Source organism: Ascidiella aspersa, chromosome 5 (assembly GCF_963924565.1).
Source record: "Ascidiella aspersa chromosome 5, kaAscAspe10.2, whole genome shotgun sequence".
NCBI lineage: Eukaryota > Metazoa > Chordata > Ascidiacea > Phlebobranchia > Ascidiidae > Ascidiella > Ascidiella aspersa.
The window spans coordinates 25275507-25287582 of record NC_139451.1 but is presented as its reverse complement, the minus strand read 5'-3'; the positions used below and the strand labels follow the sequence as shown (position 1 = coordinate 25287582).

General features: G+C 37.0%; 1 protein-coding gene across 1 annotated transcript; it reads left to right on the top strand.

Annotated features, from left to right (window-relative positions):
* Nucleotides 1–3627: 3627 nt before the first annotated feature.
* Nucleotides 3628–11382, top strand: LOC146145594 (uncharacterized). The gene is made up of 5 exons (XM_083390032.1): nucleotides 3628–3872; nucleotides 4432–4590; nucleotides 7262–7405; nucleotides 8026–8181; nucleotides 10219–11382. The coding sequence occupies exons 1-5, from the start codon at nucleotides 3629–3631 to the stop codon at nucleotides 10308–10310; spliced, it is 795 nt and encodes a 264-aa protein (XP_083246158.1). The 5' UTR covers nucleotide 3628; the 3' UTR covers nucleotides 10311–11382.
* The last annotated feature ends 694 nt before the right edge of the window (nucleotides 11383–12076 follow it).

The following is a 12076-nucleotide window of genomic DNA, read 5'->3' as shown; positions in this document are numbered from 1 at the left end:
TCGGGAAGCTTAAACGTTCTTGAATTAGCTGTGATAGCTTCCTGGCCGCGCAGTATGGTCGCGACAACAAAACACACCGTGTACGTTGGAGCCCAGGCTCTACTGTACCGTACACATTGAAGATTATACGTGCATTTCTTATGACAGCCACACTGCCACAAAGAGTTTAAAATTTAAAGCGTAAACGAATTGCGCTGACTTCGCTGTGTAAGAATAGGTAGGCTACGTTCCCGCAAAATAGAGATTACTTTGCGGAAGTTTTGAATAACGTATCACATAAATAATTTAACTTAATAAGCCATAAAATCGTTGTGTGATTCCTGTTGAAGTAGCCTAGTTAGGACCAACGCTCATAACTTAGGCCTACCATATGTCCTCTTTTAGAACAATTTGTCCTGTTTTCTCAAGAAAAGTGAATGGTCCTTCGAGGACGCTCGAAAATGGCCAAATGTCCTCTTTTTTCGCATTTCGAGTTAGTTACACTTTCAATTATTCTTTTAGGCGAGACGTTGTATTTATTTCCAAAAAAATTATTGTAGTCATGAAACATGCTGAATTGCTGGTTTAGTAGGCTAAAGGTTTTTCAACAACAAATTGCCCTACCAGCCCTACCTTGTTGATCAGACCTGGGCAACATACGGCAAGCAATTTAATCCGACCCGTGGCCTATTTTCCTTAAAATACATAAGCAAAAACAAGGATGAGTTTCTACATGTTTGGTTGTATCGTAAACACTCTTTCCCGGGACGAATCTATTCATGACCATGCCAACCGCTTTTTTAAGCCTGTTTTAAAACTAGAACGGAAACTGTTTTCGCGATTTGCGCGAAACTCTTCTGTCATTCATGTATGTTCCACGCGATGTTTCGGCATCTTTACAGACAAATAGCGTCATATATACTGTGGCACTATCTCCAACGAAAGTTTAACAAACTTAGTCTAATATTTATATATCTTTTGCGCTTCTGACTAAAATATAAACGAAATACAGACCGTTTTCTAAACTCTGAAACATTATACTGATTCACATTTTTTCGACCTACTTAGTGAATGCCACCTTGTGTGTTTCTCCCCATTTATGTCGTCTTTGCAATATGGCCGTTGTACCGCAAGTAACATATCGGTAACTTTTTTAAAGCCTTGAAAAGCAAAAAAAAAAACATTTTCATTTTTTTTGTGCGAAATTTTACGTAGGCTATTTTAATGATTAATTTTGGGTCAACGCGCCCCACAACTTGATAAACGCAAATATATCAAGCAATGTATATTTTTTAGCAGTGTTCAATGCGTCATGCCCCTCTAATTCTAAATTAAACTTTACATTTTAAAACCCATATAGTCGCAATTTTTTTTTTTTTGATGCCTTGACTTTCTTTAATTTTGACTTAAATTACACATTTTCGCACAACTACTTCAAACGTATTAGCTTATTTGTTTTATAGCGTCAGAGCATGGCGTCATTTTGCGTGTTTTGAGAACTTTTTTTTGACCTGACCCACCACAACATTTTAAGTTTCTCATACGGCCCGCGGTTAAAAATAATTGTCCACCCCTGTTCTTGATTGTTATTGCAAACATAGCGCCAGAAAAATTGCAGCCGTACCTCACATGTAAAAAGGCCCATTAATAAAGCAAAGCTGTGTGATTATTCACTTTAAAACGTAGGATTTTTTCGTAGCCGCCAACAGCAAAATTCGCAACAAATAGATCAATATTTGCGCTCGAGTCGGCCAGGAACACCTAATTTCCTATCGAAAATTAATCTAAGAATCCCAAAACAACCAAACATCCCGAAAATCAGCTTAAAACATCATTAAACTCAATAGTAACAATTCTACTTTCGTTTTACTTGCCGGCCAAAGAATGTCCTCTTTTTATGTGCTGAAAATATGGTAGTCCTATCATAACATATATTATATCGGTATGATCGAGGTCGTGGTCTTGCTTGCACTAAAATCCTGGTTAGGGCAACTAATTTTGGTAATAAGTAATACCCTTTTTGAAGGTAGCTGTTGTAGCTGTAAGTACCTAATGTAAAGAAAGTTAGATAAAAGTTATCAAATGACGTTGATCTTATATATCGTTCATGGATATGACTTTAGCCAACTAAGTAACGGTAATATGCGCTTCGGATTGAAAAAATCACCAGACAAAACGCAAATTTAGAGAAATATCACATGTTTATTATTTGTGGGGGGAGAGAAAAAAAATCTTACCGGAACGCATAAAAATTTCAGATATGACGTCACGAATTTACGTCATAGCGGGACGTCTAAAACGATTAATCTTAAGAGTTCAGAAATACGCAACTGAATCGTTGTTTAAATACATTGAAAAAGTTAGCGGAATGGACTGACAAAAAATTAGGAAAAAACTCGTTTTACCTACACATCATATAAACGTGCAAAAAATATTTTACCGGAAGACCGTTACGGACCATTCGCGTTTATTTCCATCACTTGTGTTGACTAGCTTACACGTGAACCAAACCACGTTGTATAGCCCCCCGTGCACTGGGACCACGTGACATTTATAAGGGTGAATAGACGCCGGAAACCATTCCCTCCCTCGTCAATACTTCGAGCAGCAAAAAAGCTTAAAGAGGAGGCACCGAAAACTAAACATGGCTGTACAGACAAACATTGTCCACAGAGAAAAATAAGGTAATATTCAGCAAAATGTTCGTTTGCGATATAAACGACAATGGGGACAATTCGTTTGATGATTGGTAATTCTATTACCCTAAGGCAGGGTTTCTTAAATTTTCTTACCACGGAACCCTAAACGCGTGGACCACATTGGGCAAAAAAATTAAAATGACGTCATACATTTACGTCATAATACAAATAGACTTCATTATTCTGCTGATTTCGGACAAAAAATGTGAAACTGAAATGGAGTCCTAATACAGTCAGTGCAAAACCATTTTGTTTTTAATTAAACTTTTTTCTTTGATATATTGATTTACTTTCAAACACCCTAATATTTTAAATAGGCGTTTATTGACCCCCTAAAACTACTTCACGGAGCCCAGTTTAAGAACTCCTGCCATAAGGAGAGCAAGATGCCCCCTTTCCCCCCTTCGGCCAACATCCCTGAATTGAATTGCACGCCCCGAACAGCGGAAGCCATTACAGCGCGGAATTTTTTTGGCTGCGTAAGATGCACACGAGCATTTCCAATCAGTCGCAAAGCTTTGCGGATACGCAAACAACCCTGTGGCTGAGACTGCAGGAACGTTTACTTGGGATTTCGTGGAACCGAAATTTGTTTGTCAGGAAGCTGTACAACAGAGACTTTCGATGCGGTGCCACGTTCTACAGTTGGGCCACACTTGAAAGAAGAAATGAGTAGCTTTAATGCGGACTGCGATACGTTTGTTTGTGTGAGGATAATTTAAAAAAAGTTAACATATAGTTGAGTCATTGGGTTGGTAGGAATTACGCCATATATGTGCTGTGCTGTAACAAATGCGTGTTGAGTGTCAAGCGCAGACGTAAACATGCCACATATTTTCAAATCTAAACGAGCTTTTTAGAAACACGCCCTATGCGTATAACAAAACGTTTTTTGCCGTCATAGTTTCGCTACCACTTAAAGCCAGTCTTTTTGTGTAACAGAGAAAAAAATGTGCCACTTAAGTCTGTTGAGCTCACAACAAAAAAGCAAAAGTCGTGACTGCAGCCATCAGAAGCAGAGAATGTTCTGGAAGCGAAAAAGGGCGCAAGCGGACAGAACAAGTAGCCACAAGTCCAGCTCTTCGACAGCTACGACGCAAAACAACGCCGAAACGATTAGCACTAATGTCGTGGAAATAATAGAAGACGCAGCGCAGACCAACTCCAGCCATGCGTGCCAGTCAAACGGAAACGGTAAGATTCTTTACACGTGCATTTAACAAAATTACGAGCAGGTTTAAGTTATGAAATTTCAATTTGTAATTTTTTTGGATTTTACAAAACTTTACTTGGTAGGCCTACGCGAAACTATAATGTGGCCTCTTAAATTACTTTACGGAACCAGAATTTAGGAATTGTTGTTTGAAATGACTTAAGTATCGGTCAAGTCATTAGCAATACAACTTAAATCGAAGCCAGTTATTTTTAACAAATAGCAAGTCAAGTGCCAGTCCAAGTTAAGGCATAACATGTCAAATCCAAGTTTTGAGTTTTGGATGTTTTGATCAAAAATAAAAATTATACCTGCAGAATCGTAACGCGCTTTTTTATGAGCAATTAGGCTATTCTCAATGTACTTGGTTAAACATTTACATTTTAGTCAAGTTATCTGCGTAAATGACTTCAGCTGAAATCAAGTCCTTTAACCAATCGACTATAAGGTCAAGTCATTTTACCCGAAAGACTTAAAGTCAAGTCAAGGTTTGTAAAAACATTAGCACAAATTCTCACAAAATTGACTTTTTCTATTCAGATAACTATCTGTACGACGTCAACATTTCTTGCCACATTGAGCAAATGGACTGGGTTGAAAAGTATCTCTTGCCGATATTGGAAACCAAACTCCAACTGAGGTGCTTCTTGTTTGAGAGAGACCGACCAACGGGAGTAAGTCCATCACAAACTATAGAAGGTAAGATGTATAAAAGGGCGTGTCTTTATGCAATCCAAAACCATTTGCAGCAGGTTTCTGTTTGTTGATTACTGTTCCGCTGACGCGTATATTAACAATAACGCCCAAAGTTTAAAAACGCGAGTCAATCCTTACGGAACTGACGATGCCAGTATAGGCGAAATATGTATTCCTTTAAAAAAATTCTGATCCTAGTTTTATTCGAGTTTTTAAGCTTTGAGTTTTATTGTTCAGGTAAGATGTTTGTCTGGCAATTTAGGACTTTTTTTTTTTTTAAATAAACATTAATTGCCAGTAGATATCAAAGTTAGTTAAAAAATGGCATTATACTTATTTTTGGTTTGTTTTCTAGATGGCTACCATGGGTGTAATCTAATATGGCACATCATTATTTCAGTATTTTTAAATTATTTTTATTAAGGCCAGGAAAGCGTTGGCGAAATGCCACAAGGGCTTAATATATGAACCGATACTGCTGAATCAATATAAATAGAAAACAACGTAGGGTCTAACTCTAGAAAAACGTGTGATGTGTCACAAGCAAAAAAGCGGCTTCTTTAATTCCACGACATGTCTTTTTGAGTATCCTATCGTGGGAAACAGCCGCATATAGATAACGCCTTATCCCACGCCTTATGACAAGTTGTAGCAGTGTTGTAATGACTTAAGTCATTGACGTGACTTAAGTGCACTTAAGTCACTGTTTTCAGATGACTTGACTTGACTTAAGTCCTTTGACCAAAAAGACTTGACTTGACTTAAGTCTTTTGGACAAATGACTTGACTTGGACTTGAGTCATTTTGTCAAATAACTTGGGAGTAAATTAAGTGTTTTTCATTTGAATTTATCTCAAGTTTTGCACATTAAACACTCCTATTGCTTTATATTGCGTTTGTGTGTTTTTTTAGTTAAATTGTTGCTTGTAATCGGACGAGTTTACCAATTTTAATAGTTTAACAGTTTACTTTTATGTTAATGACATGACTTGAAATTGACTTGCTCTCATAATGACTTGACTGGGACGTGACTTGGGCAACCGATGACTTGGACTGGGACTTGACTTGTTATTTTTGCAAAAGACTTGACTTGGACTTAAGTTATTTTTTAAATGACTTGACTTGGACTTAAGTTATTTCAAAATGACTTGTTTACAACACTGAGTTGTCGTATATAAGAATTTATCCTATAGGCTACTAGGGTAGAGGTGCTCCCGATCCAAGTAAATGCCAAACTAACAAATGTATTTCAGTCATGGTTTTGCGAATAAGTTGTCTGCGTTGAAACGTAAATTAAGAAAATTGAAAAGTGTAAAAGTAAATTGCCAATCGAAACTTAACTGCTTTCCTTTACATCCTGGGCATTATTTTCCTGGCATCATCGGATATCCCTAAATTATCAGATATAGGTTTTCATTGTATTACGCTTTTACAATATTTCGCATAGAAACACATCAACAACGAATAAATTAGCAAGTTACAGTTTTTACATTTATTAATTGCAGTAAATAACCTAATCTTACTCAAACGTATTTACTGGCAATTAAATTAAATTTAAGTCTTTAACATAGGGATTTAGTTCAAAGTCAAGTCATTTGTCCGAATGGCCTTACTCAAGTCATTTGAAACGGTTACTTTACAATCGGAAAATAGTAAATTAACAGCCGAAGCTAAGCTTAAAAACATTTTGTTTCATCAACCTGGAAGTAGGGATGTCTGATAATATATGGGTGCCGATACCAGATGCTATGTGATAGTATCAGTAGGCCTACACGTTCGATACTCGGGAAGTATCGGCCGCCGGATTCCAAATTGATGTTGAAATTTCACTTTCACACAAGATTTGTGATTCAACGCAGTACCGTAGTCTCTACCTTCAATGGCAAATGTATTAAGAAAATAGTACCTAAATTTAAGCTTCTAACACCAAAGCAAACTTCTGGCCTAATATCGTGAAATAAAAGTACCAACATTTCAATTAAATCTATTTTGCTTCTTTGACGGTAGCCATAAAATCGTGATATTTGTTAAATTGTGGTAATTTTGTCCAATCGGAATAAAATGTCAAATCCTTACCTGGAAGTATCGATGATCAATTAAGTTACCCCTATACAGCTTCGAACTTATTTAGGTAAACTATGAGTGTCGTCTTACATACCTCACTGCAATAACTGTAAAACATTAGTTCAAATCATATCCGTATACGTTGGGCTTTATTTTAGGTAGAGCCAGTATCCCATTGAACACAAAACGTTTTCAATATTAATTTAAATCGTCTTAAACCCGAACTCGTCTAGATCTTATTTAGGTTTCCAGAAGGTTTAACATCGTTACGGTAAAACACGATTGCCAAACACGTTTAGAAAATGGTTTAGATAAGATGTATTTTTGAGGGCAGGTTGGACTTAGACCACTGATTCCCAAACTGTGGGCCATGGCCCAGGAGTGGGCCACAAGACTATTTTCAACGGGCCATAGAGCTATGAAAATACTGCAACTAAATATGTTTTGTTTTACTAAAATAATTGTTAGAATATCTAAAACTAAATGGGAACGAAGCCATTTTCAATATTTTTGGCTAAAGGCGAAAACAAGACCAAATGGTCCTTTTGTAGCTAAAGGTTGCCGACACGTGGCCACAGTGTTTTACTGTATACTGTATTTGCTTGTGCAGAATCGGTAAATCACTCGCGGCAGACGATCGTGTGCTTCAGTCATCAGTACACAGTTTCGTCGTGGAAGCAGTACGAAGTAGTGATGGCTCATCACCTGGACCCCAACGGCAAAAACATGAGGATAATACCCTTGGTGCTCGACGGTGGGTCCTTTGTTATTTGGACAGTAGGAAACAAATTTTTGGCGACTGAGAAATTTCGAATTGTCACGGGTTGTTTGAACTTGTGATTTTTCGCGCAAGTTTCGCCATGACTCCGTCAATTAATGGGACAGCTCGGAAAATCCAACCCAATCTTCTGGGGGTGGTAAAAAGGCATCAAGTTATTTAAAAAAATATATATTTTTTAAAAAGCATTTTTTGTGCATTTGGAGCAAACGTTGAAAGTTTATTGTTTTATCACGTGGATTTCGTGAAAAGGGTTTTATTTTTATGTTTTAATAGAAATCACAGTTAAAGAATGTTTAATCTGTATAGCTTTTGTAAAACTTTAGTGAAACATTTTTTAAGAACGCTCACCAATTAAGATGTCCTACAATAATATTGACATGCTTGTAACATTCTGAGGACTTGTAAATGTTTAAATTTTGAAATTGCTTAAGCATTTGGATCATCTCTAACTTTAGTCCACGTTTTTTTTCAAAATATTTTGCTAGTGACATCACCTGAATAACCAGTAGGGCTATATAGGCTTTAGTAAATTTTATGCATTATATCTTGATATTTACCTTACCAAGGGTTAAATATTTAGAATAATTTACCAGACAGTCCAATTCCGACAAAGTTTTGCGGTCTGAGTTTCCTGCAATGGCCACCTGAAGAAACAGACGAATTCAAGCTGAGTTGTCGTCTCAGATTTTTCTGGATGCGTCTCTTGCGCTCATTGGACGTGGACGAGGCAACCATCCGTCAATTTTCAGGTAAAAACCGGGTGATTTGGAATCTTTTTTCAAACCGGGTTGATTTGGAAGAACTCTTTAAAACGCGACCGTACTTTCTTAATTGTTTTGTTTTTTTGTGTTGGTATTGTAGGCTACTTTGTGCTAACTGAAACAACATTGTGCGGATTACAAAACTCTGGTTCTGAAAAGTATTTTCACAACTTTATGACTGTAATTTGCTTCGAACTGTCCGAATTTAGAACGTGCAAACCAATTTAAGCTCTTACCGAAAAAATATTTTTGTTTTAAAAAGGTCTCGCGGGCTGCTCGAATTGGTCGCGAAGGCCGCAAGGTTTAAACACCCTTTGGCCAGACTTTCTACAAGATCAAATTTTTGGCAACTTTTGCGCAAATATATAGGTTTTTGCATGCAGGTGGCTTTGTAATCGTATCGTGAGCAACACTTCGGTAACTTTTAAACAGGACAAACGCAATGGTTGCTGTTCTATTTTGGGGTCGAGGACTTGAGTTGTCAATCATTCGCTAAATATAGATCAATGTGATAATATTTTAATAATATAGGTCAACTGCCCTTTTAAAGTAAAGGTTTTTGCCAATTTAATGTTAGCTGCGTACTTGCGCACCAGTTCGTACGAAACGCTCTCGCAAGATAACTTCAAATACTATGTCATGTTATTAAGAAAATGTTCATGTCCCATCCCCCAAAATAGGTCCGATCCTGCTGGTTTAGACGAGACAATGTTTTTCTCATTCAAAGTTTCGAAAGCAGGGCGTTGTCCAGCGGTTTTAAGGGCGTGAGCCAATCACTATGGTGTTTCGTCATATAAAACTTCCCGTGAAAACCGTAAATTCCCCTTCAAGGTTCATGATATCGAGTCAGTATATTCTCTTTCGTCAGCATATGTTTGAAATGTAAACAAGCTGTAGAAGAACACAAGTAGTTTTCGACCATATCCTTTTAATAAAATTGCCACACTTTTCTGTTTTAGAACGTATGTAGAACGATAAATTCACATTAAGGACTAGACTTATTTTCAATTCATTTTATAATAATATAATATAATATTTTAGTAGGCTTTGCAATTTGTAACAAGATTTAAATTAAAAAAAAAGAAAGAACATTTCTCAGTTATTTAACTTTTAGTATTTAAAATGCGGGGACATTTACGATCATTCAGAGTAAACAATGAAACCTAATAAAAAGTCCTGTTAACATTTGAAGCAGGGGTCGGCAACCTACGGCCCGCCAATGAAATTCATTCGGCCCGCCGCCTCTTTGACAAACTAGGCACGATTCCATTTCAAATACTTTTTAACTATTTTAACTACGTAAGTGCGAAAAATTTTCGCGCTTCTCGCGAATGATCCTTCCCTATTCGGTTTGTTTACGTTTTGACGCTGTCTTTTGAAATATAGATTAGCGCTTCTCTACCGTTGTGCCGTGGAAGGCTGCCAAGTGCGTCGCGGACAAAGGGAAAACGTATTCACAAATATTGGACATATATTTTTTTAGCATTTTTTTTTTATTTTTTATTGTCGGCAATGTAGGCTAATGAAAACTTGCAAGAAATGGCGTCATACCAAAATAAATCGCGCTCGCCAGGTGTGCCCCGACTTTGAAAGGTTAACAAACACTCAACTAGATTAACTATTGTTATTGCGTTTCCTCAAAGTAGTTTTATTACACTTTTCATTAGTTGTATGGATAACGATGTGTGGACTCGGATTTGAAACCAAACAAACGTATTTTATTCGCTTTTCGTGCTAATACTTTATTACTGCCCCCTTAAATGTAATTAAACACTTTTTTAGGCGCAAAAAAGATCCGAGGTCCGCCTGATTCACGGTAGTTTTAACATTTTAATAACATAATTCTTAGTCAACATTTTGTGCGGCCCGCAGAGACCTTTCTGAATTTGGTTTTGGCCCGCGACTACAAAAAGGTTGCCGACCCCTGGTTTAAAGGATTAAATACACCAGATATTTTCAAACACTAATCGTTTTACCACCAGCTTAGCCTATTGGTAACCACGTTTTTCGTTGTTGAACTTCCAGATCAAAGCAAGGTTCAATACACAAAACTGCCCTCGTACAGTCCAAAACCCAGGTACTTGTCCGCGGGCAGAAAATCTCCTTCAAAAAGTTGAAGAAATGTTTCACAACGGAAAGAAAAATTTCGCGGTGAAGCTGTGATGATATCTAACAGGAATGTGGCAAGGATTTGAATGGAAGACTGTGACTTCATCAAATCGGCAAGTGTGAAAGCCGAAGAGGAATACCGTGTTTTTCTGTTTGGATAACTGCTGGGCCATATTTATAGAGCAGCGATTAAGGCGTTTTTAAAGGCAACCACGTTCATACACGAGCTTATCACGTAAACCAACGCTGCTTCTAAGTTAAACCTAATACGAAGTTAGTCTTAAAAGGAAATGTCACCAAACGATTGGCCAGACAAAACATGTAGAATGCCTTGTTATTAAGGCACACTTCCGCTGAGAAATGTCACGGTTTTGTAAAAGCGCCTTCGATTAGTGAAGGGTTTGCTTTTATTGCTTAAATGTTTTATCGCCGCATTACAAATCATAAGGCTGCCAATTGACGTATACAAGTCATGTTTTTTTTTTAAATCAATTATAACACAAACTATTGGTATAAACACTGTGAATTTAAAAACACTTCAGTTGCTGGATTTGCATACTGTTCAAACTTTGTTTCTCAAATTCATAAAACGAAACGTTTTAATAACAGGACTACATTTTTTTAAACTAAATTTACCCGTTGAAAAGTAAAATTTAGGCCCCAGTATTGCGTTTCAAAATACCAAACAGTATTTGTTTCATGGGACATAAATATTGTTTTGGTCACAGTTAGCAGATACCTGAACAAATTATATTGTTTATGTACTTGTACGAAGTTGTATCACGAACATATTTTGTCATCTCTTTTTTGTTACTGTGCTTTTTCAATGCGTATGCTAAATCGTAATAGATATAGCTGATCCTGCAAATGCGTAAGATGCGATTTTACCGGCCTAGTGGCCTGGTGGTGCTGCGCTGTCGTGATGGCAGAGCATTTTCGGTTTTGATCGATGGCTAGTGCTAAGCTTCGTGAAATAGTTGCGGTCATTTCCAGCTAGACATCGCACGCTGTTATCTTTATGACTTGACCTGCAGTTTTTTTTGCACACCGCACTTAGCTTCCTAAACTCGACTTCCTGTGTTTGACGTCAAACACCCCTGACTCCATTATGTCCAAAAGCAGTGACGCAGCCAGCCATAAATTTTTGGAAAGTTTGAACTTTTTTTGTTTAGCTTTTGCCATTGTATGAACTGCCGTAACACAAATAAATATGCTAGCAAACCGTTTTGAGCAGCAACTGACTGAGCGCAATACTGAAAAATCATTCAAAGAGCAAAATCAAAATGACTAAAAAGTAGTAAAACTACTTAATAAGTATAGCAAACGTAATATTAACTACATCGTTTGTGAAGCAACAGTGAGAACGACTCTTGTGGAACTGCTCATAAAGGCTAGAAAAAATATTTTTACAATATTTATGGGAGGAAACGGCCCCTGCGGCCTAGCTACGCCTATGCGATCAAGGACACGGCAACGCATTATATTTCACCAATGGATTAAAAACGGACTAATATTTTAACTAACTGTATTTTTAATTACGTTGCAGTGATTTACCATATTTGTCGAAAATACGCATATTTCTGACAAATATTTTGTTTATGTTGTTCAATCCAGTAGTAGTTCGAAATTTACTTGATTTTGTTTGTTCGAATGAATGTGCAGAAATAAAAGACTTGTCTCAAACGCGTACAGACTAATTAATGTTGTTTGCTGCTCTTTATAAAAAGCAAGTCATATAGCGATCCACGTACGTTAATTGTGACGTGCGTGGTCC

Bases quoted from the DNA above. Each gene is read 5' to 3' on its own strand.
- LOC146145594 (XM_083390032.1), top strand. From the start codon at position 3,629: ATGTGCCACTTAAGTCTGTTGAGCTCACAACAAAAAAGCAAAAGTCGT. The intron at 7,406-8,025 runs GTGGGTCCTTTG...ATAATTTACCAG, and splicing joins AATACCCTTGGTGCTCGACG to ACAGTCCAATTCCGACAAAG. The intron at 8,182-10,218 runs GTAAAAACCGGG...TTGAACTTCCAG, and splicing joins AACCATCCGTCAATTTTCAG to ATCAAAGCAAGGTTCAATAC.